At 38.9% G+C, this 27919-nt stretch overlaps 1 protein-coding gene across 1 annotated transcript in view; it reads left to right on the top strand.

Moving 5' to 3' along the window:
• The window catches only part of CDC73 (cell division cycle 73), a 102502-nt gene that overhangs the window by 9191 nt on the left and 65392 nt on the right, over positions 1–27919 (top strand). The window contains exons 7-10 of the mRNA XM_066192269.1: positions 608–824; positions 10894–10992; positions 12225–12303; positions 22352–22416. Of these exons, the coding sequence (XP_066048366.1) occupies positions 608–824; positions 10894–10992; positions 12225–12303; positions 22352–22416 (460 nt within the window). The remainder of the gene's footprint in view (positions 1–607; positions 825–10893; positions 10993–12224; positions 12304–22351; positions 22417–27919) is intronic.

The following is a 27919-nucleotide window of genomic DNA, read 5'->3' on the forward strand; positions in this document are numbered from 1 at the left end:
GGCTCACTGACAGCCCGATTCTGTGTTTACAATTAAAAGCAAACACACATAGGTATTGTGCTCTTGGACTGGAGTGAGCTCTCTCAAACCCAGATTAACGTGGAGAAGGTTACCACCATCTGTTGTTTTATGGCCTGCAGGGTCTGAGAAGGTGCCACGTCTTCCAAGGGACCAAGTCCCCATAACTGCACCTCAGCCAAGATGTAGAGTAATGCTTTGAAAGCCTCAGAGAAGCCAGGGGTTGGTTGACTGGGCTCAAAATTAGAATTCACTAAAAATAAAAGGGAACTGAAATTCGGATGTTGTTATAAATGAAGGTGTTGGTCCTGATGCTTTACGTTTGGATTCTTTATTTTTGCTTGGTATAGCTGGGATTTTTGGATGGTCTTCATGTTAGTAATGTGAGTCTTTTGTCACAGATTGGATTTACATGCCCAAAACAGCAATGCCAAGCCCATGTAATATTTCAGTGGATATACAAGTGATAGTTTTGTGGTTTATAGCATAGCCTTAAACTTTGGCAGGATGAAGTTACTCATTCACAAATTTTTTCAGAAGAATTGTTTGTACAATTATTCAGTCTCTGCTGTTACTTTTGCTCATTTAGGTCCTTGTCTGAAGCTATGTCAGTGGAAAAAATTGCTGCCATCAAAGCCAAAATCATGGCAAAGAAAAGATCCACTATCAAAACTGATCTGGATGATGACATAACTGCTCTTAAACAGAGAAGTTTTGTTGATGCTGAAGTGGATGTAACTAGAGATATTGTCAGCAGGGAGAGAGTATGGAGGACAAGAACTACAATCTTACAAAGCACAGGCAAGGTAATGCTCTGGATACAAAGCTGGGTTTTATAATCCCTATGGAAAACTGCATTTTTATTTTCTGTATCTAATTTGTTAATCAGAGATGACCGGGGGACTGTGTTTGGTGTTCCATGTAATGGTGGGCTTGCAGGGCTGTTGGCATAGTGACAGAAGAGTTTGTCATTAGCATGTTACAATAAGTCTAAATTGTGTCTCCAACTACTTGCTTCAGCCATTTAAAAGATACTAAGTAATCGCTTAATTCCTCATAACCAAAGCTGGCTTGAGCCCTGCGGTGGGGAGGGCTCCATGAAATACCTCTGGGTTGGAAACAGACCAAAGTGGGGAGTAATTGATAGAAAGAGCAACACGTGTACATTGCAAGTCCAAAGGCCTCTAGGTTGTGGAAAACACGAAAGAAAAAAGGAGGAAAAATGCTGGAATGAACAAAACCAGGAAGTGTTACCGTGGAGAGGTTTTTGTCCCTTTATGCTTCTTTCTGGTCTTTGGTTATGTGCTGTTCTGAACATGGTTGCAGGCACAGCTGACAGCTTGCTCTCTTTGGACAGTGAGGGTTTCTTTATTGCAGAGCTACTTGGCACTAAATTTCTCAAGGAAGCAGTAAGTCAATTTCTAAGAGATTTCAAGGGTCCGTTTTCCTGAGGTTATTGTCAAACTGGATCATTTGCCTTCAACTACTTTTAAGTGTTGTCACAGGAGAATAAGTGTTTAGAAGTAAATGAGCTCTCAGTCTTCATCTGTCTTATTTTTAACAGTATTTTACATAGCTCTCCACTTCCCAGTATTGTCCCAGGGCATTAGTGGTAGAATAATTTAATTCATGAATTATGGGATAATTACTGGGTATGTAACACATTCCTGTGTGCCATCTACAGAATGAGTGTTGCTTTTTTGAATCTGGAGATCTGACACAGAGAGAAAGACAAGAAACAAGAGATGAAGTTTGTTTTTGGACTCCAGCGTGCAGTTACTGTGAGCAGCCTGATGAGTGTATGGGTATAACAGCAAATCTTCTATTTTGGTTCGTGCAGGGTTGCAGGAACATTCTTGAATCGCTTGGACAGAAACCACCAAGTGTTAATGTTTATATTTTCCAAGTTGCAGTGAGAGTGAGTGGATGGGGAAACATCACGTGTTACTGAGGGCTGTGATTTATCCCAGATCAGCTCAGGTTTTTCATTTGTGCCTTGGTTGGGAGGGTTTTTTGGTGTCTTTTTTTCTTTGAACCTTTGTGAAGACTTTCTTGAAAGTTGTGAAGAAACTTAGATACTTTATCTCAGGCAAATAATTTCTTCCCTTCTCCCAGTTCCTTTTAAGAATTTTGATCAAGGAAGCATGATACTGCTCTGCAAATGCTGTTTTGACTCTTCTCTATGATACTTGAATTGCTGACGTGCCTGACAGTTATTTTTACTGTGAATTTTCACTATCTGCTTGGTATGGGTTTATCTGCAGTCTCTTGAATCCTCCTAGAGTATTTAAACCCAAAATTGACTTCAGCAGTGCATACCTTTTTAATATCTGAATTCCTTTGGAACTCCTGGGTGAATGGTAACAAACAGTGAGCACTCCTAAATGTAAATTTTGTCATTTCTTTGCAAAAATTGCTTCAGTCCAAGGCTGCTTCTCAAGCACTTTTCCACAGAGAAACTCTCCTGTGTGTGTAGGTTTTCTCAGAGTTTTCTGTAGTAAACTAAGATGCAGAAACAGCATAAGATGCAAAAAGGTAACACTAGGAAGATCAGGACACAGTACAGAAAAAAAAAAAAAAATCTCTTGACCTTTTCAGCTTACTGACAGGTTTCCTCTGGTTTTGATATGTTTGAAGAAAATATTGATTCCTCCAGCAATATGCTCCTCCAAATTCTTCATAGATGCCAATAATATTAACTGTAATTCTGAAGCATTTACTGTTTCTCCTTTTGGACACAATTCCCGATTCTGAAGTTTGCTTTATAGAACTGTTCCAGGATTTTTTTTTAAGTCTCCAGTGATGTAGTGTTCTTTTTTAACATTTTAAAAAGTTCTCATGCATTCTGTCCTTTTAACTGCTGCTTTTATTGCCAGCATCTTCACTGTCACAAATCTCCCCTTGCTGAAATTAGTGTTAGATTTTTTTCCTGGCTCTGGGGTCTTTTGGTTTATGAGAATGTGTAATTTTGCATTGATGCTGCTGTTGTAGAAGGTGCTTCCTCTCATTCTCAGTCTCTTTGACCCTTAAGATTTCTGTAATGCATCACACAGGTCCCTTGTCTATACGACCTCTCTGTTACATTCTTTTGATCAGATGTTGCATTGATCCCTGGATGTCTTTTACTGATTGCTGTGAGGTTCCTGTTGTTTGTAAAACCAGACATTTCAGTTCACTTCTCCTCTTTTGGCTTTAAGAGTTCTACGTTTGCATTTATCTGCTTGCTTATTGTTACGTTTTCCTTAAAACTTTTGGTTGAGCTATTTTTCTGTAGTTTTCTTTATGATTATTCTGCAATTCTACCTCTTTTGGAAAGTCAGTGTTTGATTTAATTCCTAGTAGATGAGTCATCCTGCTCTGTCTGTTTTAAATATTTGTTGGCTTTCCCCAAGTCTGTAGTGTAGTCTTCTAGATTTTTATGGATAATGTGGCATTTTTATGAGATCACTTTTCAGAGCCGAATTGCATTTGTTTAGTATAAGGAGTTTTTTCTCCTTCTCATAGTAACTTAATTTTAGAACTCTTTGACAGTATATGTTGTTGAAAGGGATTTAATTTCAGGAGGAGTTTTGAATCCATACATAGACTGTTTACTATCATACGTGTTTGAAATGGTAGGTTTTGCGTCAGCGCTCTGCACAGGTTTCAGTTGTGTGCATGTTTTTAGATAAATGGGAGGCTGTTTTGTAAAACAAATCATTGAACACCCAGAAAAACCCCTGTGTTATACTGAAATTGATTCTTTCTGTTCACATCCTTCCTCTAGCTTTCTTTCCTAAAAATCCTTTTGTTTTTATAATCTTCTGTAGCAGGCAACAGCAGTCTTTTCTGAAGGAAAAACCTCCTCATTTCATCTCTACTGTAAATGTATTTGACACTTGACTGTTTTCTGTGGAAACAAATTAAAGTAGACTAAGCAGGAGTTTCAGCATTCACAGGTGTATTTGGGGAGTGTGTTTTTGTCCATGACTGCTGGTGTACTTGGTTTATATTTCATTATTTAATCTCCCAGACTGCTCAGAAGTGTTCCTTAGATAAGCAGCAAGGTAACTGGGTGGGCTGTGTTGAACATGCCCTACTTGTGTGTAGTGAAATGTTGAAGCTGGAATCTTGGAAATGCACTAATACTGGCCTTGTGAATTTGTAACTTTTTGAAATGAGCCAGTGTTCTGATATGGACAGTTCTGAGCATTTCAGATGTTCTTTAAAGAAAAACAAAACTCTGATCCTTTTCTTTGCAGAGTGTGGTGGGTTGACCTTGGTTTGGATGGATGACAGGTGCCCACCAAGCTGCTTCCCTCCTCAGCAGGATGGCTGGGAGAAAATAAGATGTGAAAAAACGTGTGGGTCAAGATAAAGGCAATTTCATAAAAACAAAGGCTGTGTGGGGAAGCAAAGGAGGACAAAAGATGTATTCTCCACTTCCCATCAGCAGGAAATCTCTGGCCACTTCCTGGGGAGCCGGGCTTGGGTACATTTAGCTGTTGCTCCAGATGACAAATATTGTAACAAGAAATGCCCCTCCTCCTTTCTCTTAGCTTCTTCTGCTGAGCAGATGTCATGTGATGGGGAATCTCCCTGCAGTCAGCTCTCCTGGCTGGCTGTCCTCTCAAGATCCTGCCCAGCTCCTGACTGGTGAGGAGAGGGTGTGGAGACAGCCTTGGTGCTGGGCCAGCACTGCTCAGCAGCAGCCAAAACACTGGGCTCTTATCAGCACCTTTCTGGCTACCAAGGCACGGTGCAGCACTGCCAGGGCAGCAGGGACAGAATTAACTCCACCTCAGGCAGACCCAGTTCACGTGAAAATGCTACAGATTATTGCTAAAAGTTTAAATTTCAGCCAGCACTCTTCAATTATCTTTTCTCACAGTTGCAAGTATATTAGAAGTACATTTTCTCAAGTGAACTCTAACCCTATGTACAAAGAAATAACATAATCCAGCCTGTCAAAGATACGGGAAGTCTTGAAGGTTATAGCACATAACCTTTCTGAATCTCTGCAGCCGAGAAGCTGAACACTAGCTACACGCTCCTGACGTAGGTGCATTGTCCAGGCAGACATTTACACATCTGTGAGCAGCTGGCCCAGCTGCTGCTTTGGGGCATTTCTCAGCTTTTAGCATGTATGTAAGTATCTTTTCCTCCCTGGGCCTTGTGTAAATCTTTTGAAGCCATTGCCAGGCACTGGGAGTCTAGAGTGACCTTTATGGCATCTTAACATTACTGCCTGCCTGGTGACAGTCCAGGGAAAAGCACTGAAGTAGAACCATGTAAGTTAGACAGGAGAAATTGGCATTTGAGGTGTACGTACTTCTTCTAGTGGAGTTAGGATTGTATAAAACCTAAGGACGATGGGATGTGGGCTCTTTCTGCAGATAACTCTTTATAATGGGAAAACTGTTAAGAATTGGCATGGGATCAGAGTTAGGTGGAGCTGAGTCTCTGTAGTTTCATAACCTTTACATCATGAAATTGTATCCTTTTGTAAGTGTAACCTTGTTCCTGTAAGTGTATATTACTTACAAGGTCAAGGTCGAGATGTTGAAGCATGGTCTGTTTTTTTTTTTCCTGCTGTTGCTTCACTGCTGCAGACTGGTGAATTTGCTTCTCTCACAGTTTGGGTAGTTAGACTTTCCCTGCTTAATCTAAATAAAAAAATTAAGAAAATACTCTAAATTACAGCTGTTTTAATATAAATTTGGTTTTCTTTCTAATAAGGTAGGGACTAAGCCTGAATCAAATAAAATATTTTCCTGCCTTAATCCTTATATTTATATGTCCTCTGTTCATATGTGAAAGGCTTAGACTGGGCTACCCAGCACATTTTCTTAAGTTTTGTTTTGAAGCATGGAAATCTTATACTGTATAACAAGTAATTTGATGAAATGAAAAACTTTGTCTTTTAAGCCTTCATGGTTTTTCAGTTTTTATATCTTTAGTTATTGCAGCCCTGTTTTAATGTACTAGTTCTCTGTGCTTTCCTTTGGGAAAGTTATTTCGTGTCCAGTGTATTGTTTTCCATGACACAGGATGTTAATACAGAAGGGAACAGAGTTGAAGCTCCAATTTAATTTCATAGCTCTTGACTGTGAGTTTTATGTATTAAATTTCATCATCTTGATTTGTATTTCCCCACTGTGCCACCCCCAGCTTCTGGGTATTTTTGTGTGCATGGTGATGAGAGAAGAGCAGACCTGAGTAGGATGATTGGAGTTTATAGCTGACGTAGGTAGAGGGATTGGCATTTTCCTGCTATGTGGCATTTACCTTGGATGTAACCCACAATTACAGATTTATCAAATGCAGTGTCTGAACTATTCCAGAATGTTGTTATTTTGTGGTCTTCTGTATTCTTGTTTGCAAATATTAAGGAGCAGAACTGGTTTTTTTCCACATATGGAGCTGATCTTTGTGGTGGTCATGATTTTTAGTTTTGTGTTACCACCTGCAAAGTATTACTACTGCAGTTAGTACTTGAGTGTTTATTTTTACAATTAATGTACTTTCTCTATAGGTTTGATCCTCTTCACAGTAACTACTGTGTTTGAAGTAAATGTTGTGAGAAATTGTGTTTTCAGTTTCAGTTTTCTTCTTTGTTCTGATGACTCTTGGCCATTCTTAGTAGTGAAGTGACCTGTGAGGAGCTTAATACTACAGTTAGAATATCAGTTACAGTTTCAGTAATTTAGATGGAAAAACAATTTGGAAGCAAGACTAATAGTATTTTAATCACTTTAGACAACGAAGAGGTCTGGGAGTAAAATTTTGGATATTTTAAAAGAAATTGATTGTAAAAGCATCCCATGTGTGGGCTCTAGGTGGCAGGATTGTCTCACGTTCGTGAAATTCACAGCAGTGGGACTTTAATAGCAAATTGGAAAAGGAAAGGTGTGCCAGGCAACTGGTGTCCTTATTAGTCCTTCAGGTGAGTTTGGAATGTCTGCGCAGAAATGAAATGGTACAGCCTGAGTGCCCAAACTCCAGTTTATGCAGGACGGGCTTTCTTAGTAAAACCAGGCAGATTCTTTTCTTGCTGCCAGTCACTACTGCATACATTTTGAATGCAGCATTTAAAGGAAAGATGGGCCAGATTTGAAAAATTTTATTTATATTGAGCAGCAAAACCCCTTGTTTTCTCTCTACGTGCCTTTAATTCGACAAAAAAATTTGTAGAATAAAGCATTATGTTTCCTGAAAGAATATTTAGGTCAGCTATAAAGTAATTCCTTTAATGCTACTCTAACATAACTATTAAAAATTATGTATTTCCATATGGTGCATTCATAGGAGAAATAAACTAGGCTTATGTATCAAGGGGATTGGGATTTTTGAGATTTTATGCTGTAGTGTATCTTCAGGCTGTTACAGTATTGCCGCTCTTTCACACTTCTGAATTAACATTTCCAATTGAATGTTTCTGTTGTCTTTCATATAATATTCCTGCTATAAAAATTCAGTGAAGATAACACAGAACAAGTGAAAATTGCACCTTTTTACTGAAAACATAGTCCAGAAATATACAGGGAGCTGTACAGGGAGCACAGTCCACAGCTATATATGGGGGGAGCAAATATGGCTATGTTTTCAGTTCAGCTTTAGTAATGCACAGTGAACTTTTTGAGTGGAACACAAAGAAATGGCCAGATTACCTTTTTGTGAAAGGAATGTCTGATTTTTAGTTTTTTTCCCCCCAACAGTCAGTAACAAGTTCAATTTTATCAACATTTTTTAATAGGCTCCCTAATCTGGAGCTTGGCAGTGTCATCATGTGCTCTGCTTTCAGTTGTTTAGCAATATAAATTCCAGTAGTGTAACGTGAATTTCATAAGCTACCATTGTCCTGAAGGCTGGATCACAAACACCTGTTTGTTCAGGGGGTTAATCTGCAATCTCCTGTGTGGCAGTGTGCTTGCTGTGTACCCCAGCATGGCTTGTCTAGCTCAGAAGTGTGCAGAGAACAGTTTGAGGGGTACCGTGAGGCCCTGCAGTTGTGAATTACAAGAGCAGGGAAGAGAGAAAATCGACTTCAAAGTTGGTGAACAGTTTGCAAATTGAAGATACATATTCTAAGGCATGGGAGAGTGATGCCTTAAATGATTTTTTTACTTTTTGGTTTGAATTCCAGATTTAAATATGTGCTCTAATTTTAGATGTGCAAAATATTTTCTTTTAAATATACAGTTTATCACTTCATGTTCCTTATGAGCAGTGTTTTAATTCCTGCTGTACTTTTTATGAGGCCATCTCAATGCTGTTTTCATTTTTCTTGTCATGCCATATATAGGAATTACTGAAAACGTGTGATAGGAATATTGCCTTTTTGGCACAGCATCATGCCTTTCAGTCTGCCAATGGCTGTAAAGGATTTAGCAGTATGTCTCAGCATATCGACCAAATGTATAAAGAAATGTAGTTGGGGCTCAATTCTTCCTTCTCCAGCCCTAGTCTGAGTCTGGACAATGTTTACAACATTCTGCAGCTCTTGATTTCCTCGGATGCGTGTCCAAGAAATCCTTACTGTCAGTTCAAATAAGAGTTTTTTTTGAGTTTATATGATTTTTCTTAGGCTCCTCTTTCTCTGCAGTGAAACACCAGAGTGTAAATCTGATTAAAAATTGGTTACAACATAGCTATAGGAAAGTTTTGAAGCACTGTAAGCCATGTTGTGTAACAGGGTATATACTTGTAGTTTTACGTGTTAGATTTAAGGTTTTATTTTTGTCAGATGATTGAGATGAGGTACACTTGAATTTTTTTCCTCTAGAATTGTTTTCAATGAAGCTGAAACCAATGTTTATCTTTGATGATCACTATTAGAAAAAATATATTTATTTTTGCTAGCATGATAAAGCTGCTGTAGTGACTAGAAGTCTTTGTTAATGGGAATTAAGGTTATGGTGAGTAAACAAAGGCTGCAATTTTTTAGAATAAACTGTGATATATTGTGATGGAAGTAATTTTATTACAAATGAAGTTTAGTTAGTGATGTGGCCTCATTAAGCCTTCCTCATCAGAGCCGTCTGATTTGACTGGCCCTGGGATTTCTCCACAAACATCCTGGCATTAAGTTACCACCAGTGATAGTAACTTGATTTGGTGTGTGTTAGTCACTGTGTTGGCAAGGGATAGAGCATCTGTGCAGAGAAACAAATATTTTGATGTTTGTGGTTTTCTTCTGTGTTCTTTTCTGCTCTGTCCCCCAGATCAGAAGTTTTTGGTAGTAAAAATGTTGTACTTGATTATTAAGTTGAACTAAATCTAGGACAGAAGCTAATGGATATTCATATTCTGATCTCTGAAGGGATGAACAATGAGAACTTAGCAGCCTTCAACTCTGCAGGGCTTTACAAATCAGCTGCTACATGCAATGGACTTCCTGCTCAATCATTTTTCTGTCACACTAATATAATCCCTTATCCCTGACCAAGCCAGTGACCAGCAAGAGGGTGATGTTAGTTTGAGTGCTTGTTAAAACACTGCTGGTTTTCTCCTCTTCCAGACAGCCATTAGTTGTGGCCCTGGGGGTCTTGCATTTTCATGCAGTGGAAAAAAAAACATCAGCAAGAACACTTCTAATTCTGTGCTTATTAGTGTCTTGTTTTTAGCAGATGGGAGAAAGACTCTTCTGGGATGTTTTAACCTGAGTTTCGTCCAGGATGTGCAATTTAAGGTTATTAAAGTCCCATATGTTTAAAGGCCTTTGAAAAATTCATCATTTGAAGTCCAAACTGCCTTTAGGACTATGTTAACTGTAGGCTTTATGAGTAAAATATGGATGTGTGTGTTGGTTGTAACTTCCTTGTGACTGGGAGATTTGGCTTCTGCATGGACAATCACTCTCATGACAAGCATTCTTAAAACATTGCTCCTGTTGTTAATTAGTTCCTCCTTGTGAGTTTCAGAAGATGGAGTAGCCTTGTTTCCTAGAGACAGTGTGTGATAAAGCACAGCAATGACAAGAATTGTGATTGATACAATGCCCAGGCCACAGTTTGGGAGAAATCTGAATTTGCAGTAAAAAAGCCTGTTGTTTAAACTTTGGGTGTCCTCATATAATGGATACATGCATAGCTTGCAGCTCTTGAAAGGTTTTTTCCCCCAGGATTTTTCTGACTGAAAAGAACTTTAAATTTAAAACTTTAAACCACAGTTTTGTGTGCATTCTTTCAGATTTTGTCAGTCAAAAGAACTGGCTTTGCTCAGGGGATAGCTTTGTCTTTGTGAGTGGTCTTCCTATTCCTGCCCTTGGTGGCTTGCAGTGGATTGACAAGATGACCACTGAGGAAAATGAGCAGGCTTAGGGAAGCTTTGCAGTACGACTCTTAAGTGATTTCTGCAAAATTCACCCCAGAAGTCTTTGTTTTGTAATACACATATTTGTTTCATGATGCCAGTGGTGTTAATACCACTTAAGTGTTAATATACAGTACTCTGGAACAGTGTAAGCATTTTGTGAATATCTTGTTGTTCTGAACCAGTAAAAAAAAGCTGTTTTCCCTAATTGATAAAAGGTTTCTTTAACTGATGAACCATTACTGAAAACTGACATTAGTAAGAGACATTGTGTACGCTTAACTCTGTAGCATGTAGGTTACAAGTGCTTTGAGAGGAGTTTAGTTTACCCTGTGGTGTAATGAAGTCAGTTAGATTTAGCAGGTTTAAAGAATAGGGGGTAGCAATGATGCCTTAAAACCCTGCTCATGTTTGGGTCCTGTCACAGAAAAGGGGTCAGAAATCAGCAATTTAGAAAATTGGTGCACCGGTTTTGATTTTTGGTGAAATGTAAGTTAACCAAGTGGTGTCTTCTACCTGGATGGCTGGTATGTGAAATGCAGATGGTCAGTAAGGTTCACAGGTACCTGATATCTTTTCCAGAACTTTGCCAAGAATATTTTTGCAATCCTTCAATCAGTGAAAGCCAGAGAAGAAGGCCGAGCACCCGAGCAAAGACCTGCACCCAACACGGCACCAACGGTAAGAACGGTGTTTGCCTGGACACCAGGGCTGGGACAACAACAGTGAGAGGACAGGTCTTCTCAGTATTACAAACACAATTTGTTTTGGTTTGCTTCCAAAAAATGCACATTTTTCAAGCATAAATTCACTGCTACTCTTTGACTTAAGTTGCATTTATTGGTATTTAAAGAGTTGAATATATTAGTTTAATTAGTTCAATATGCTCTTGTTACTGAGAGATTAATCTGCTAGTGCCAGCTTCTGCATCTATCAAGCATTAGCCACATGCTGCATCTATTTGCAAAAAATGTATTTGATGAGAGTGCTGCCATTTCAAATGAAATGTTTTGCTGCTTTTCTGACAGATAGGGTAGCAAATGTTTAAGAATCTGGAACATGACTCATGAGTGGGAACAGCTCGAACCAGCTTTCTTTTGCCTGTAATAAAGCAGGACAGACTTAGAGCTGTGTTGTTTACTTCTATCTAGGTATTAGACAGGATTTGTTTAGAATTGTGCTGTTTACTATTGTGTTCTATTAAACCTAATATATCTTTGAACATGGTGGTAGTCTGCTCTAAAAGCTATTTAATCATGCTGTGTTTTGTTTTTGCTGCTACTGCATTTAACAAAGAACTAAATTTAAATAGCAAGATGAATTCCAGCATGTAAATATTTGATTTATGTTGAATTTCTTAAATTGTGCATGGCATTATTCCAATGTCCCACTCAGAATAGGTGTGAATACATAACTAAGCCATTCACACAAAGGATTGAATTGGTATCGAGTGTACCTCTAGATTGGTGCTTTTCAAAAACTTTTTTCCCAGAATGCCTTTTTTCCTCAAAATTGTTTTTTGGTGCGGTTTTTTTTTTTTTTAAATGCAAAATTTTATCTTAATTAGGCTGATAAGGGAAATTTTGTGTGGCTGAAGGCTTAATCATGAATTGTCAGTTGATGTTTTTTGCCTTACTAATTCTTTAAGTATAACAAAACCTTAGTAGAGATTTTAGTAATGTAGTTTGTGACTGTTCATTGTTTTAGTTTTGCCTCAGGTTGTTCTCTTTGCATTCAGTACTAAACTCTGTTTCTGTAAGACTGTAAGTGGATATTGAATGGAAACATCAGAAGTTTTTAAATGTATTGAAACTCCTATGAAAATAAACTGGTTTTATACTCTTGAGTATGAAATTCAGAAACCATGAAATACCTTTTAGTATGTTTGACAAATGTTATTTAACCTGTTTTAGGATCCCACTTTACGAAATAAGCAACCTATTCCAGCTGCCTACAACAGATACGATCAGGAAAGATTTAAAGGCAAAGAGGGTAAGTTGATTGCAATGCTTTTTTCAAAGGAAAAAAAAAAATGATAACCAAAATTGACAGGTCATAAAGTTCATATTAGGGGATTTTCTCTGCTATTATTTCACAAACGTATGAAAAGACAAAAAAAGTACTGTAACTATGCCTAAAGATACCTTTCCAAGTAATAAAATTCAAAAGTATTATTTTGTAGAAATTATTTCTACCTCTTAGGAAGCAAACTGAAAGCTTAAAACCAGAACTTCTTGGGGGAAAAATTGTTTGGGGAGGGTCCTATGCATTAATAAAAAAGCACAAATGCAAGGATAAATGTCAAGTGCATAACATGTACTTATCCTCATCCTTATCCTCAAACAATCAGTTACTCTAAAAGTTGCCTCCAGTAATTTCAAGTTGATATTATCTAGTTGTGTCTATTTAAATTAAAAAACAAACTGGGAACATCAGTGCAAAACACAAATGCCCTTCTGGAGAGGAGATGGAAACAATCTACAATATTGAAGAATTCTCACCAGTTTTAAAACATGGTGAACATTGAACTTGAGTGATGATTTGTCTTTCTAATGCAATTTTTCTGCTGTCCCCATTGCTTTTTTCAATCTTGTTTTTAGTACAAGTTCAGTTACTTCACTTTCATGTCTTGCTGTGGTTTGATTTTGCAATCTTGTGTTTGTTGTGCTTGGATGGTTTTGTGCTTCTTGCAGAAGGTCATGCAAATTTTGTTACACTTCTGAATTGCCTCTTCCTCCTAGTTCTCAAACAAAATAATTTTCCTCTTTAATGGAACTTTCCATGTTTTTAAGGGCTTAATGTTTTTAATGGCTTTCTATTCTGGCTTCAAGGACTTACATGCTGCTAAATGCTATTTTAAATTGTAAGTGAACAATTCAACTTGAATTTTTTAGGATATTTGGCTTTGTCCAAACTATTACCATTTTTTGTTCATGGAAACTGTAGCCAACTCATCCCTGAAATTATTTAAAAAAAAAGTTTTGTAAAGATGCATCTACATATGAATACATCCTTTATGTTTATGGGGGTGTTTGTTTGTGTATGAAACCTCCTGTGGGAAATTTGGTCAGATATTGTATTATATCCTCTTGACGTCTATCCCTGTTCGTCTCAATATACTTCATTTTCAGTGCAGTAGTTTTATTTACTACTGCTCATTGTCAGTTGCATGGTGGGATGGAGAAAAAAGCCAAAGCAGGATTTTTTGTAGCTTTTTCAGCACTGAAAAATAATCTGAAGTAGCTTCTGTGGTGAATGAATTGTTACAGGAAAAGCCAAGGCAATTTGGGAAAGAAAGGAACAAAAAATATAAAGCTAAAGCAACCCTTCCATGAATATTTTTACTAGTCCTTACTCAGTTTCCTTCTGCTAATATCTTAAACCTTCAAAACTCATCTATCTGCCAAGTAGTTTTCCTTTTAATACCATTTCCTTTTAAGATTTAAAAGTAGTAAATATCTAGTAGTGGACGGTGTGAAATAAAAAAAGGCAGAGCAAGAAATCAGTGGTCAGGTGTAACAGTTCAAATGCACCAAAGCCTGTAATTCATTGCGGACTCTTTTACAACAAGAAGCTCAGGTACAGGGGTGGTCTGTGTCCTCCTAGCTGCCAAATGACATGGTTCTGATCAGGAGCCCTGCAGACAACATCTGTCCTCAACAGGTGGGTGGATTGTTTGCTTTTACCACATGTGTGTGGTTCAGGAGGAAACAGGAAATAACAAGTTTTGCATGGCAGGAAAGAAGAAGCCAGAAGAGTTTGTGGAGCAGCTCATCAGTGTGAGCTGAATGTAGAAACTTCATTATGATGAGATCAGAAGACTGACAGGGAAAAAAAAAGATTGTCTGTAATTAGCAGTGGTGAGAAATCCATTTCGGTGTTGCATGATTCTGAGAATGTGGTGTTGGGGTTTTCTCTTGGTGCTGAAATGGGATTGACTGGACTGCAGCAATTGTTCCAGTTGAAAGATTCCTTTGTGATGTGGTCATATTTTACCTGGCTGACTCACTGTCACACTCCATTCTAGAGTGTGTTTATCTGCTTTAACTTTCTGGTTACTTATATTTGGTGTAGTCACACAAAGTTAATTTTGTATTTCAGGTTTCTAGGTATATTTAAAGAAATACATAGGTGAAGAATACCAAGTTAGCTAAGTGTAGGCTAGCACTGGAAATAAAAATGAGGTGTTGGAAAAAAAGTATTTTAAACATGAGATTGACTTGTGAAAGGTATTGGTACATCACATGGAAGTTAGACAGAATTAGTAATTAGCATCTGGGCTTTTTAGGAGAGGACCTAGAGATATTTGGGATCTTCTTTGGCTTCAAATTATCTTCAGAATATAGCAAAGATCTCATTTACTTCTAGGGTATTCTATTGTAAAACTATTAACTCTTAAATTGTAGTCTAACTGGGATTCTGAATACAGGCGGTTTTCCTATCATAATTAGGCATTAATGCACTGATAATGTCATTTGCTTAAAACTGGACGATGCACATCTCTTGCAGCTCTGTCATAAGTGAACTCATTCCTTCTGGGATTTTTAATTTAGTTGCCCTCAAAATGCAGCTGTCGCTCCCAAAAATCCAGTGTAGAAGTGAGACTACAAGCAGAATGAGTCATCAATAAAAATAAAATAAGGCTTTTTTTTTTTTTTTTTCATTAAACTCTGTTTTTTTACAATAAGTCTAGTAAGAACTTAAGAACTACACGTGTTTATGGAAAAGTTGAAGTACTGGGACTTTTGGGAAAGAATTCTGAAGGAAAATTAAGATAATTAAGTTCAAAGGGCAATAACTTGGAGTCTTCATGCCATTGTATCCACGTTTATTTAGTAATGATGGATAGCACTTACCAGAAAGAAATGAACTACAGATTTATGCCATTCTGAGGGTTTGCACACCTTGCCCTCTGCGACTGCCTGTGGTTGGCTACAAATTGTGGAAGGCAGGATGGTGTGATGCTTGTAGCAATGGGTGCAGTGGTGGGTTTGGCTAAAGATTGAAACAAAGCCAAAAGGCAATGTCTCTAGGCTTTTTTCTTTCTGTCTCACCTGTTTGCTCTTTCCTCAGATGTATTGAAATCCTAGGAAGGGTTCACAGTAGTCCTCTTCTAGTTGCAGCAGGATTGTGGTGTATTGCCTATATTCGGTTTTGGATGATATTAAAGTATTTAAAGTTTAGGCGGCAAAGAGGTGAACTGTTTTTCTTTGAATACTTGTGTGCTTTAATACAGAATTTTCCCATTAGCTGCCTTGTCCTTAGCATAAGAAATTCAAAGCTTGTAGAGCTAAGGGAGTAAATTTAGGAATTTTAACATGCATTAAGTAAACTGTTGAGTTGCAGCCAAATTTCTCTGCTTCTCGTGATGGATCATTATTTCTGATGCCTGGTGTATCAGGATGCCTCTCTGGTAGACTCACTTAAAATTTTCATGCCAGATGCTATAGGCTTTGCTGCTAGAGTGGTTTAATAGTCAATGTGAGAGGATGGTAATTGTGCTGTTCTTGAAGAGCAAACAGTGAGTTCACTTGCAGTCAGTGGAACTGCTCAGCAGCCCTGGGGTAGGGCTTGGTCACCTTTTGTCCAGCGGGGCTCTTGTTCCTGCAGCTTTGGTCAGGCAAAGAGAAACCTTTCCTTTGGCATTCTTCAGGTTGTGTGATGCATTAGAATGTTTGCAGTAGGAAGGTATTTCCACATGGAAAGTGGAAGAACACGTTGTCTGGCAGTGCACCCATCCTGCCCAGCCGCTCAAATGTTTTTGAGGTGAGGAGGTGAACTGCTTGCAACCACTTTGCTTGGGTGCTGTTTCCTTCCTGTTGCTTTGGTTTCTTTCATGCTGGCAGTTAGTGATGGTATCTTCTCTTCAACAGCACAGAGCTCCATCCTGTGCTAAACTTCCTCTGCTTTTACCTTGGTGGTCCTATTCCTTTCCTTCGTATTACTTGCTTGAGTCAGGTTTTTTTCTTACATTTTATTAATATGCATCTCTACAACTGGGGATGTTTTTTCAAACTGCAGTTTGTCATATCTTCTTGAGCAACATAATTTTACAATCTTTTTCAGGATTTAAAAATCCTGTGCTCAAATGCCATTTGATGCTTTAGGAGCTTATTTTGTGTCCTCTCCTATGTGGCTTAATGTTTGATATTTAAGTACACATTATCGATATATATGTTGTGGATACTATACCTTGTTTTTCTCCCATTTCCTTGGGTGGCTTTACCTCAGAAGATCTCTTTCACATGCTTGTTTGCTCTGTAATTTCAAAGTGTACAGTACTGCTGGGGTGGTACTCTGGAAGATGTAACATTTTTGTGACCCCTTGAGTGCACCTCTGCTTGGATGGCAAAGTCAAGTTTCCTAGTGCTGTTCCAAGGTCAGGCCTTTAAGGCTTATTCCAGAAGTGTTCCTGTTGTTCTCAAAGTTTCCACATAGTAGAAGCCAATTGTTACTACTCTCCCCAAAATAAAACAAAAAAACCCCAAAGCCTCCAGCAATATTCAGTCCTGTTTAGTGTAAATTAGAGTCTTGCTGTGTGATTTCAGCCCAGAATGGTGAAAAGAATATTCTTGACTGTGTTCAAGTGTTTCCTTCAGGAGAGTTTGCTATTGACTTCCTGATATTGTCATTTTATGTTTTATTTATAACTTTATTGGGCTTTCAGACACAGCTGCCAGTTTCCAGAGGTTTGTCTGGCTTTCAATCAGTCCTGAGTGCTAAGGCCAGGGAAGAGAGGACTGTGAAGTTATTGTATTTGAGGTGACTCTGGACCATAACATTTTGTTTCTCTCTTCTGTACCTTGTTAAGAAAGTTTCTTTATAAATCAGTTATTATAAGTTACTTTGTTTTAAATTGTGTGATACCCTTTTACACAGGGAGAGTAGAATTTGGAGCAGGAGATAGAAGGTTCTGAAGGTGACCAGTTTTACTGGTCAGGCTTAGTCTGACCTGTTAAACTTTTATTTATTGAATTCACTTTAAGATTTATATTCTTCCTTTTTTTTTTTTTTTTTCCTAACAAACAATATGTGCGAGAGAGATGCACATTTGGAAAAAGAATGTGGTCTATCTGTATTTTCTGGCTTGGTGTGACCAACTAGTTTAAAAACTTTCAGCACCGTACATTCATTTTTGTGCTGGCAAATATGCATAAATGGTTTCTAACTGTGAAAAAATTAAGATGTTGGCGTTAATTACTGGTAAGATTATTACAGATCTGTTATATAGGAACTGTACAGAGGATTTGTAAAGCACTTAGTGTAGGTTGGAACTTCAGGGGTGAAACTTTGACTTGTTAGGGTACAGTACAGTAAAGGAGTGCTCAGTAAACTCTCACGCAGAGTGACGTGTGGTGTCAGGGATTAAATTACTGGGGCTGTGAAGTGGGGTAGTGAATCATTTCCAGGCAGTCTACAGAGTGTTGCTATCTGGGGCTTGAAGAGTATACCGCTGAAAAAATAAGTGGTTATTCAGTCTTATTCATCCACAATTCAAACCAAGTCTTTAACTTGAGCTCTTCAGTGTCTGAGACGTGCTGCATTGTTCTGTTTTTATTTCCCTTGACTTCTTCCCAGAAATTCAGGTTAATTTGAGTCTTTTTCAAGTCTTTTATTCTTTTGGTAATGTATCAGAGCTCAAGTTTGTAGCTGGATTGGATGACTTGAGCTGCAGAAGGTGCAGAATCAAAGTGCAGAGTGACCTAGATGGATGTGGAGAGTGGCTTTAAGTGGAAGGCACTCTGTGCATTAATAATTATATGCAAGGAAATGGAACATGCACCCAAATGATGATGGAGAATATAATCAGTCCAAAAAGCTGATGCATTAGGGTGCATATTTTAATTTCCAGGTGAAATGATTTTAAACAGGAAAAGGCACTCAGATAGATGCATGGGGATGCTAGAAAGGTAACTAGTGATGAATCACACTGAAAATGTTTATGGTTCTTTTGCCAGTCTTTGGGTCACGGAACTGAGAAACTGTGACCATAATACATACAATGACTGAAGAAGAAAAAAACCCTGGTGACAGGTCATGTTTTTGAAGCATTAGAGTTGCTTATTCAGTTCTAGTTATTATGTTTAGTCTCTCAAGATGTAAGGCATCTGTTGATGTCGGTGTTTTTAACAATGTGTGTATTTCTAAAACTGATTATATTTGGCGAACAAAAGGTCTTAGTACAGTTTTTCATGATGAAATTATTGTTGGGCTTTGCTTGCATTCTTTAGTCCTTAGTGCTACACCTGTGATTGAAGCATTTAATGTGAACTGCTCTTTGCCTAAAGGAAATGTGTGTTGAAACTTTGTAGTAATTATATTGAAAATTCCAAGTGTATTGTAGACCCTTAAGTAAGTTTTTTAATAATTGTTCTGCATCTAATTCCAAGCTTAAAAACAAGGATACCATCATGGTACCTTTATTTATGAGGCTCTTTTTTCTTAAATAACCCTTTCTTAGTAGACGGCTTATCATTTTAACTGCTTCTATTGCCACCAGTGGAGCTGGGGTTTTGCAGCTGGAGTTACAGACTAATTCTTGGCCAGATGTTACCAGTGCATCTCAGGGCTAGTGCGTGACTCAGCAGCGCAGGTTGGAGCTGCTTTGAGAGGGAGAGGAGAGGCATTGCTTTTGTGTTCGTGGAGGGTGTGGCCGAGCATTTGTGCTGAGGAGTGCTGAGGGCATGGCCCGCGGGCTCCGGGCGCTGCTCTTCTGCTCCTCTTCCCTGTGCCCGTGGTTCCTCTTGTATCCCTGACCTGCTTTTGAGCAGCTCTATCAGGGTCAGACCCTGGCCTTGGAGAACAATCTGGAAGAAGTGCCTCTGCTTTCTAGCCTGGTCCTTGAATATCTTTTACGGCATTAACCTGGCTGACACCCTCAGCAATTTCTGAAGTGGGAATGAAGCTGGCACAGTGGAGTGCGTGACCTGGAAACCTTTGTTTCCTGCTTTACCCAGGCTGCGCACAGTGAGTGGAGCTGAGGGTGCTGCTGGGATGTCCCCAAGTGTACAAACCCTCGAGACCTTACAAAATGGTACAGATGTGCCAGGGGCAGGGCTCTTGCTTCTGGCAGTGTTTGTGTCTGTAAGAGAAGGGATTGGCTGGCAGGTACAATATCACATGCGTGAGATGGAATCGATACAGCTGTGTTCTGAGAAATGTCAGTGCTGTTCCTGCTTCAGGGGCGTTTGCTGTGGCCCTCTGGAAGCTGAAGATGCTTGACTCTAATTCACCAATTGCTTGAGAGTTTGAGGCAGGAAATTGGAGAGCTGGTGGGCAGTTTGGGATGTGATTTCTTCCCTGCAGACAGCAGAGCAGGGGCCCTGCAGTAGCTCTTATAGAGGCTGCAGGGATGTATTTGGGTACCTACACTGACCATTTAACATGTCTTATATTTGAATTAGTACACAAAGCTACCGTGCCGTTATTTGCTAATTATCAGAACTGTTTTATTTGCTACCTGAATAGCTTCTAAATAGTACTGGGGCCCCTGTGTAGCTGCTGGGAACATTCGTCAGGCAGGAAGCTGGAGTTTGCTTGAGGCAACAAGTAGCTCTTCATCCAAGTTATTTACTTCTCCTGCTAGAGAGAAGGGTCAGGACACGGCTGGGAGCAGGAAGCTGATGAGTGCCAGAGCTGTGGTTTGTGGCTCTCAGGGCTCATTAAATGAACCAGGACAGATTTTATGAGAGACTTGGGAAGACTTTTGCAAAAGATGAAACCCGTGGCAGTTGAGCAGAGATTTGTTCCCTGCCAGGTGCCTCTCTCCCCTTTGATTTACTTTCGAACTGTGCTGCTGGCTCTTTGGGCCTTTATTCCCTTTGCAATGCTGATGGAGACAGGGAACAAACTGGGAGAACTAATTACAAAGTCAGGGTTTGTGCTGAGAGGAAAGAAGCCACAGCAGGCCAGGCACAACAGAGGATGGCGCTCTGCTGGTCTTGCGATGGGGTGTCTGTATTCTTTGGAAAGAAGTTCTGACCAAAATAGTTGGAAACTCTGTGTCACAGGCATGAGGAACCCATAATAGGTCAGCCTGGAAAGGATAAAGGTTCTTCTGGTGGTGATGTCCCGAAATTCACAAACAACTGTCAGCCTAGATTAGTTACCTCTGATTTATGTCACTCCAAGTCACCACAAGCATCCCTTCAACTTAGGGAGTTCTACCAAGCATTCTACAAGGCTCCAGGCACCACCTGAAATATTAACATGCTCCCTGTCCTGCAGCAGTGACCTATATAGTCACAGAGCAAACTGTTCTCCATGAAAATATTTTTGACTCAAGGCATAGTTACAGCCTGGGGTTGAGGGGAAAGATGGGAAGGCTTATATAGGGAGGTAGTATCAATTTCTATAGGAAGGGTAGGCTGCTCTTTTTTTTTTTTTTGTAGGAAGGACTGGATTCATATGTGTCTGTACCTGCGTTTTACTTTCTCAGAATTATGTCTGTAGTTCAGAAATGTTAAATCTGGGAGAAAGGGAGGGTTGGCCTTGAGCAGTGAAGCTGAAGGAGAACTGGAACCGAGGTGAGTGTAAAACAAAATATGGTCAGTGACACTGAGGATCTTGACTTGGTAGTGGGTGGCAGGTCTGGTGGCATAATTGAGGGAGTGAGGGGGAGGAGGTGAAACCCCAAACTGTTCAGTAAGTAGATAGCTGTCTCTGTGGTGAGAAGAGTATGATAAGTTCCAAACTCTGGAGTATCTTTTTATAGGCACTGGAGAGTTCTTAAATCTGGGAAACTTTTTTGGCTGCATTTCCTTTAAGTGCCTGATGATCTTCCTCATCTAAGGAAGAAAGAATGAGCAGCCACAGATGTTTCCCAGAACATGTGCATTGCATTCAAGGTTATCTGGGTTTCAGTGTAAGTTGATTTACTCATGATGGGAGCAAAAAGCTCTAACAGCTTTGAAAATTCAGTTTTTTTCTTGGACTTTTTAGGCTCAGGTAGGAGCCCTGCTTTGGTTCTGCCTTATTTCTTTGTCTATCATGATTTCGTGCTGGTGCACAAAATGAAGGGAGTGTAAGAAATGACAAAAACATACCACTTCCAAGTAGCTGTTTCTGCACAGTGTCAGTTACCTTTACCCAAGTCTAGCCGAAATAGCCCGAAAGTTGCTTAGATGTAGACAAATGCTTGTTTATCATGTTTTGAGTGGTGATTATCATGCCATTTTAGGTAGGAACTGTTTGGATGGTTGGGTGATGGGATCAGTTCATGGTAGATGCATGAGGCTAGGGAGTTTACAGAAGGAAAAAGGTTTTCTTTCCAGCCCTGGTGGCACTATTCAGGGGCTTTCTTTGTTCTTTAAGTGCTGAGAATAGGGGGACAGGGAAGGAGTATTTAAAAGCAAATGGGCTACTGACAGCAGGTTTAGTCATTGGGCAGTTGCAGATTTCTGGCACTTAGCATGAATTCAATCTAATTAAAATTATTTAAAAAACCCACCCCAAGAATGCCCCTTTTTATAACCTTTAGTCTGGTATTGTGTATTTATGCAGGTTCTGGCCTCTGTATCATATGACAATGACAGTGTTGCTCTTCAGCACTCCAGAAGTGAATTTATCAATTTAATGGCCACACTTTTTATAGTTGGCATGTAAATCGGTTTCTTAGGTATATCTTTCCATTAATACAAGTTGAATACGTTGCATTATAATGTATTCTGGGAATATGAATGGGGCTTCTCAATCTTGTAGTGAGGTGAATTTCTGAGACTGCATGCAAGTTGTAACATATTCTCACATATTGTCACCAAGATTTAGGTTTATAGCCTTTCTCTGAAGTGCTTTCAATTATTCCATGCAGCAGGAAAAGCTTACTCTGGTTACAGAAAGCGGCAATATCAAACTGACCTTTGTCTAAAGAAAGCAGATTTCCTAGTGACTACCCAGGTTTTGTACTGGGAACAGAACCTAAACCACCACCAGCAGCAGCAACATGTGTTCTTTAACAAAATAACTTCAGAGAGATCTCCAGTGTTGTCCATTTTGATGTGACGTTGCTGTGGGTTTACAGAAGGCTTCTTCTTCTTTGCAGAAACGGAAGGCTTCAAGATTGACACCATGGGCACCTACCACGGGATGACTCTGAAGTCTGTGACAGTGAGTGCAAAGTCTTTGCTTAAATATGTTTTATAGACTTGATTGTAAACATATGTACAATATATGTTTAGAGAGAGATATCTTGTCCTCTTTGCCTAGGCTCTGGAAGGGCATGTAGGCTGAGTAACAATTGGTGAAAGTTCTTGTCTATGAGAAGACAAAATGTGTTTTGTTTGATCTGCATGTTGTAGAGGTGTGTGTCCCAGGAATTTGTTTGTCTGCAGTAACAAGGTGTGCTGGGAAGGCTTCGTGAGGTGCAGCCTTTTTTCCGTTATACTTAACATACCCAGGTTTTTGCTGACCTTAGGTGTGTCTGGAAAGGACATAAGTGATCAGAATCATAAGTGATAAAAGTATATTCAGAAAACTGAAGTAATAAAGCCAGGTTTTGGAGTATTTCTCTGCTTCCCAGTCTGCATTTAATAAAATACATTTTTTCGGTGGTGGAAGAGTTAGACCTCAGCATTACTGTTAAAGCTTTCTAGCCTGGTGAGATGGACTTCTATTGTATGACTGTACAATGCTGTCAGTGGGAATTGAAGCATTCACAGATGAGAGAGAGAGAGAGAGACCCTCAAACAGATTGCCTTTTCTTTCTTTGGCCTACTTTTGTCTACTTTTGTGGAAGTGGGTTGAATGCTCTCAAATAAATGCTGTTTTGATCTGCTGGTAAGTATGACAGATGCTACAAAACTGCTGTAGTGCCCTCATTAAGGTTTTGCCAGCTGCATACCTATGTAAATGTGATGAATAGACAGCACTGAACACTCTGCTACTTCTAGTTTGCACTTCTCATTTGAACGTAATTACGTAGAAATTTCTGAGAACTGTTCAAAGGTTTTTTGTTTGATAAAAGTCCTTTCCCAAATCTTTCATTCCCAGCTCCTCTTGACTTAGGATACTGTAAAAGAAAATGGAAGGGAATGTTTAAGGAAAGAATCTACTTAGCAGTAAATAGTGTAATTTCTAGATGAATTCAGAAATTGCTTGGATGAAGAAAAAAGAGAAGCTATTATGTCTGAAGATTTGTCCTCGAATTGTGCATGAATTTTGGGCTGCTTTATGAGGAATTGAAGTGTTGTTATACCAAACCCAGGTTTCTATGGGATATCATATCTGCTTCAAGGGGTAGTGATTTGAAATGGGTTAGTAAATAGATTCTGTTTAAATTGCTCTATGGAGAGGAAAAAGAAAGAAGAAAGAGAAAAGCAAGATTATAGTAAAACAGAAATGTTGAAATGTTTTAAGTTTATCAGTGTAAAATCTGTAAAAGTGAAGGGATGTACAGTAACTGTAAAAAATACATGTTTTTTTTAAGGTCATAAATGTAATTAAGGTTTTTGTTCTAGGAATACTACCTCATGTGTTGAGCATACTGCCTAGGGTTTTGAGGTTATCAAACTCTCCTTGTTTTTTTCCATTTAGGAAGAAAATATAGCAGATATTAAATTACAAGTAAACCTTTTTTTAACATAAACCAGAATTTTTTGAAATAACTATTTAAGAGTGCACGACTGCACATAAAACATCATCTGGAGTCATGAGAAACATTAAAACTCCATCTGTCACTTAGCTTTTGTCTAAGAAAGAACCGGTGTGGGATTTTTGGAGCTTTATTTTCCGGACTGTTAAAAAGGTGCCTTCAATATTTAGCTCATTCATAAATTGTAGTGACATCCTGGCTTTGTGTTTCAGATGGGGGAGAAAGAAATCTGTTAATTGTTATCTGTTTTTGTCTAAACTTTGTCATAGTGATGGACCGCGCAGTTCTAGCCCTTAATATCAGATCGTATTTTTGTGGAGAATAGTTAATCTCCTGCCACTTGGCAAGTCTCATATTTTGCTTCTACTCAAGGTTTTCTGTGTTTTGTTTATATTTTTTTATGCTGGACAAAATTAGGGAGGAAATGGGAAAGTAGTTGCTTCCCCTAGGTGTTTACTGGGAAAGTACGTTATACTCATTTGCTAAATCGTAATGATACAGAGTTCATTCCACCTGCATGATCTCATCTGCTGTCCTCAGAGTCTTGATTTAATCCCTGTAGGAACTCATCCAACACTTCAAAGGAATTAGAGTGCTAGGTAGCTCTTGGTTAGAGGCTTTCTTCAAACTTTGGGCTTCTGATTTCCAGACAGATGCTCATGTCTGAAAGCTTTTGCTTTTTTTTTTATTTTTTGTCGTTGTTCTCCTTGACATGATGGCTCCTCTGTTTTTTCTGTGGTGCTTGCTTCCATTAATGTGTTTTTGAAGTGTGGTCAGATTCCCTTCAAACTTACAGTTGTTACCTCCAGTGTAAAGTGATCCACTGTTTGGAACTGCCCACCTGCTTCTTATACAAAATTTGTTAAAGGTTTTTTTGTTTGGTGTTGTATTCCTTACACTTGCACTCTGCCCTACTGCAATTCTCTGTAATGATTTTTATGAAATGTGCAGAACTTCTGTTTTGTGTTTGTTCTTGCTGCAATGTGAGCTGTCCTAGATGCTTGTTCTTTTTAACAGCAAAACAAAAACTTCATCTCGACTGCTTTCTTTTCATCAGTGATGTTGGAAACTTTCTTAGCATTCAGAATCTGTGCCAGAGCAGATGGTGAATGGTGGGCTTTTTCTGAAGTAACGTCAGCTAAAATAACTTGTGCTGCTGGCAGTTCTTCCCTGTAACAGGGTTTTTGCTTGATTGGCACACTATCTCTTAGGAAGAACTGACTTATTTATTGAATTTTTATTGTGAAGGCATGATCTCATTATTCTGAACCTGGAATTGTTTATAGCAGGGCATTTTTCTCAGAAAAAAATTCAAATTTTTTTTTTCCATTTTTTAATACCTGTGGCACCTTCTATTTGCCTGAATTGGTGATGATGTGGAAAATTAATAAGTAAGCTGGTGGTGGTATGTCTTGCTGTCTGGTTCCCCAGCCGTTCATGTAGCAAACTGTTCAGCATGACATTTCAAAATCTGCAGGTCTCCCTGCAGGCTTCACTTCCAAGCATAATCCCCTATATTGCTGAACAACTTCTGTTTTTTACCTAGGAAAGTTTGGTGTTTGAGGTGGAGCAATCTTTGGAAGAGAAGTATGTTTGTATTTCTGTACCACACGGGTTGTGAGGTAATGCTGAGAGAGAATTTTAAGCTGATATTCTGGACATTCTTTGTTACTTGTGTAAATTTGACATGTTTGGGGCTTTAGCTTCCTGCTTTTCTAAAGGGTAATGTTAACTTGGAGGCCAGTGTCATGTGGTGGAAGCCTAGAAGGTGGGTCTTACCTTTTACAACAATGAAATTGAATTTTGGACTATTCATTTCTGTAACTAGGATATGTGAATCACTTGACTCTTAGTGTAGCTCAAGATGTAAAAATCAGAACGGACCAGTTATCTGCGCCTCTAGGGCAGGATAGGAAGAAGTTGCTTGTTCTGTGAGCACCTGATAAAGTTGTTTGTGGGCAGCTCCAAGCTAAACCCTTCCAAGCTGAGGGCATGCTTTGTACTGTCTGTGTGCACTTGCAAATAGTATTTGTTTATCCATTACAATAACAGTAATGGTGATGCTGGTTTTACTCATCTTTGTGCTTTTATCCTTGAGTTCTCATGGCTTTAGTAAGAAAGAAAGAAACAGCATGAAAGGCTGTGGAGTTCTGTAGGGTGATTTCCTCTGAGTTCTGAGTGCCCTGGCTGATCAGGAGCTGTGATTCAGGGTGCTGGAAACTTGTGTTCAAGTGAACAAGAACTACATAGCACTGCAGTAGGCCCTTTAGAAAATTTGTTTCTTTCCTAATTGCTGGAAAGCTTTCCTGTTTTCAACTTGGGGTTTCTTTTAGCATTCAAGGCTGCTGAAGCTTGGGAACTTCCTTTGTCTTTGGTTTTTGCTGCTGGTAATGGAATGTGTCATTGATCATCTGCACTCATAAGCAGCCAGAGCCACTGTTGGCATTTCTTTCTCTTCCTGTTCAGTAATCAGGCAGGTACAAGAGCTCTTGTAGGATTGAGCTGATGGCCTTCCCGGGGAGTCTGGAGCTACACCTGGATGATCAGTGCAGTTAGCGAGGACTTCACTGGCGGCACTTCACTTAGCACAAACTCAAATGCAAATTTCTGTGGTGTATTTAAGCTCTGTAAGTAAGAAATTCTTTGTAAGTTTTCAGTGCTTCTGAGTTGAGTGATATTTTTCCTCCAGACTGACAAAAGTAATGTCCCTTTTACCACTGTACACTGCCAGGCTTCACAGCAATCCCTGGGTAAAAGTGCCCTGAGTAAACATATGAGAGTATCAATAATTAAAGTAAATGCATTACATTTCAGTTACAACAAATACATTTCATAGTCCTAACAGAAACCAAGTAATTAAAAAGGAGTCCCTGTGTAAACCACAGTACAAGCAGGTCTAATTTCAGAAGAATTGGAGACTGGTTCAGCGCTCCTAAGATCAACAGCATTTTTCGGTCAGTATCAGATTTGGGGAATTAGTTAATCAAAGGATGTTACTGTTATTGCTCTTAAAATCTTTTGAGTTGGGTATAATGTCTGTGATTTTTCTTTAACTGAGGGGTTGTTTAACCACCTCTGGTGTATTTTCAAAGGAATAGTGTGTGGTATAAACGAACAGAATTACTAAGTTATGGCACTTTACAGACTGAGCCATTGGAGAGGAAGCAGTTGGGGCAGAAACAATTATCATGGTGTGTGCATGTTTTTTTTATATAAAAGACTTAAGAAAATTGATATGCTTCTGTGTGAGTAGGTAAATCCACAGGATCCTATAATTGATCGTGAGAAATTTGTGATTCAGTGCCAAAATTCAAAATGACTGTTTAGAAGCATATGGTGGAGTTGGACATTGTCACTCAGTGTTCAGATAGATAGTACTTTTAAAAAGAAATAAAAACCTAATACATCTTTCATATTACAGATGGAAGAGAGATGTCTACTTATCCACATCCGTTTTCTGTGTCATATCCTAATCTCATTAAAATGTTGGAGGACAGTGGGATTGAGGGAGGAGTCAGCAGAACAACAGACTCTTTGAAATGTTTGAAACAGGCTCTGAAGTGCCCCATAATTTTCATGCAGCCTGTGCATAAGGTGGTCATTATTCCCAATGTGAGTGCAACACCAGCCTGCCTCCGCCCCCACTCCTGTCTGCAGGCTCAGCAGCATTCTGTGAATTCTCTCTGTAAATCCTATTCAGTTTTTAACCAGCAAGAGGAGGTGAAGAAAATGGTAATAATATAGCATTGTAAAGTTACGTAGATTTGCATGGAGGGCAGATGTTTTTGCATAGATGATACTTGAGGTAGATACTATTTTTTATTTATATTTTTATTTTTATTTATATTTTATTTTTGTAGATTATTTTTTACCATAAGTATACTCCCTAATTCAGACATACCCATGAGGTCCTTGTCCATTCGGGTTAAGGGCCATGACGTGACCACGAACTCAAAAAATCCTTCAGCTGGAGAAATGGCTGTTTCTCCAGAACAGTCTGACAACAACCTTACACTGCTC

Source organism: Chamaea fasciata, unplaced genomic scaffold, assembly GCF_029207755.1.
Source record: "Chamaea fasciata isolate MVZ Bird 193981 ecotype frontalis unplaced genomic scaffold, bChaFas1.0.hap1 SCAF_10, whole genome shotgun sequence".
In the NCBI taxonomy this organism is placed as follows: domain Eukaryota; kingdom Metazoa; phylum Chordata; class Aves; order Passeriformes; family Sylviidae; genus Chamaea; species Chamaea fasciata.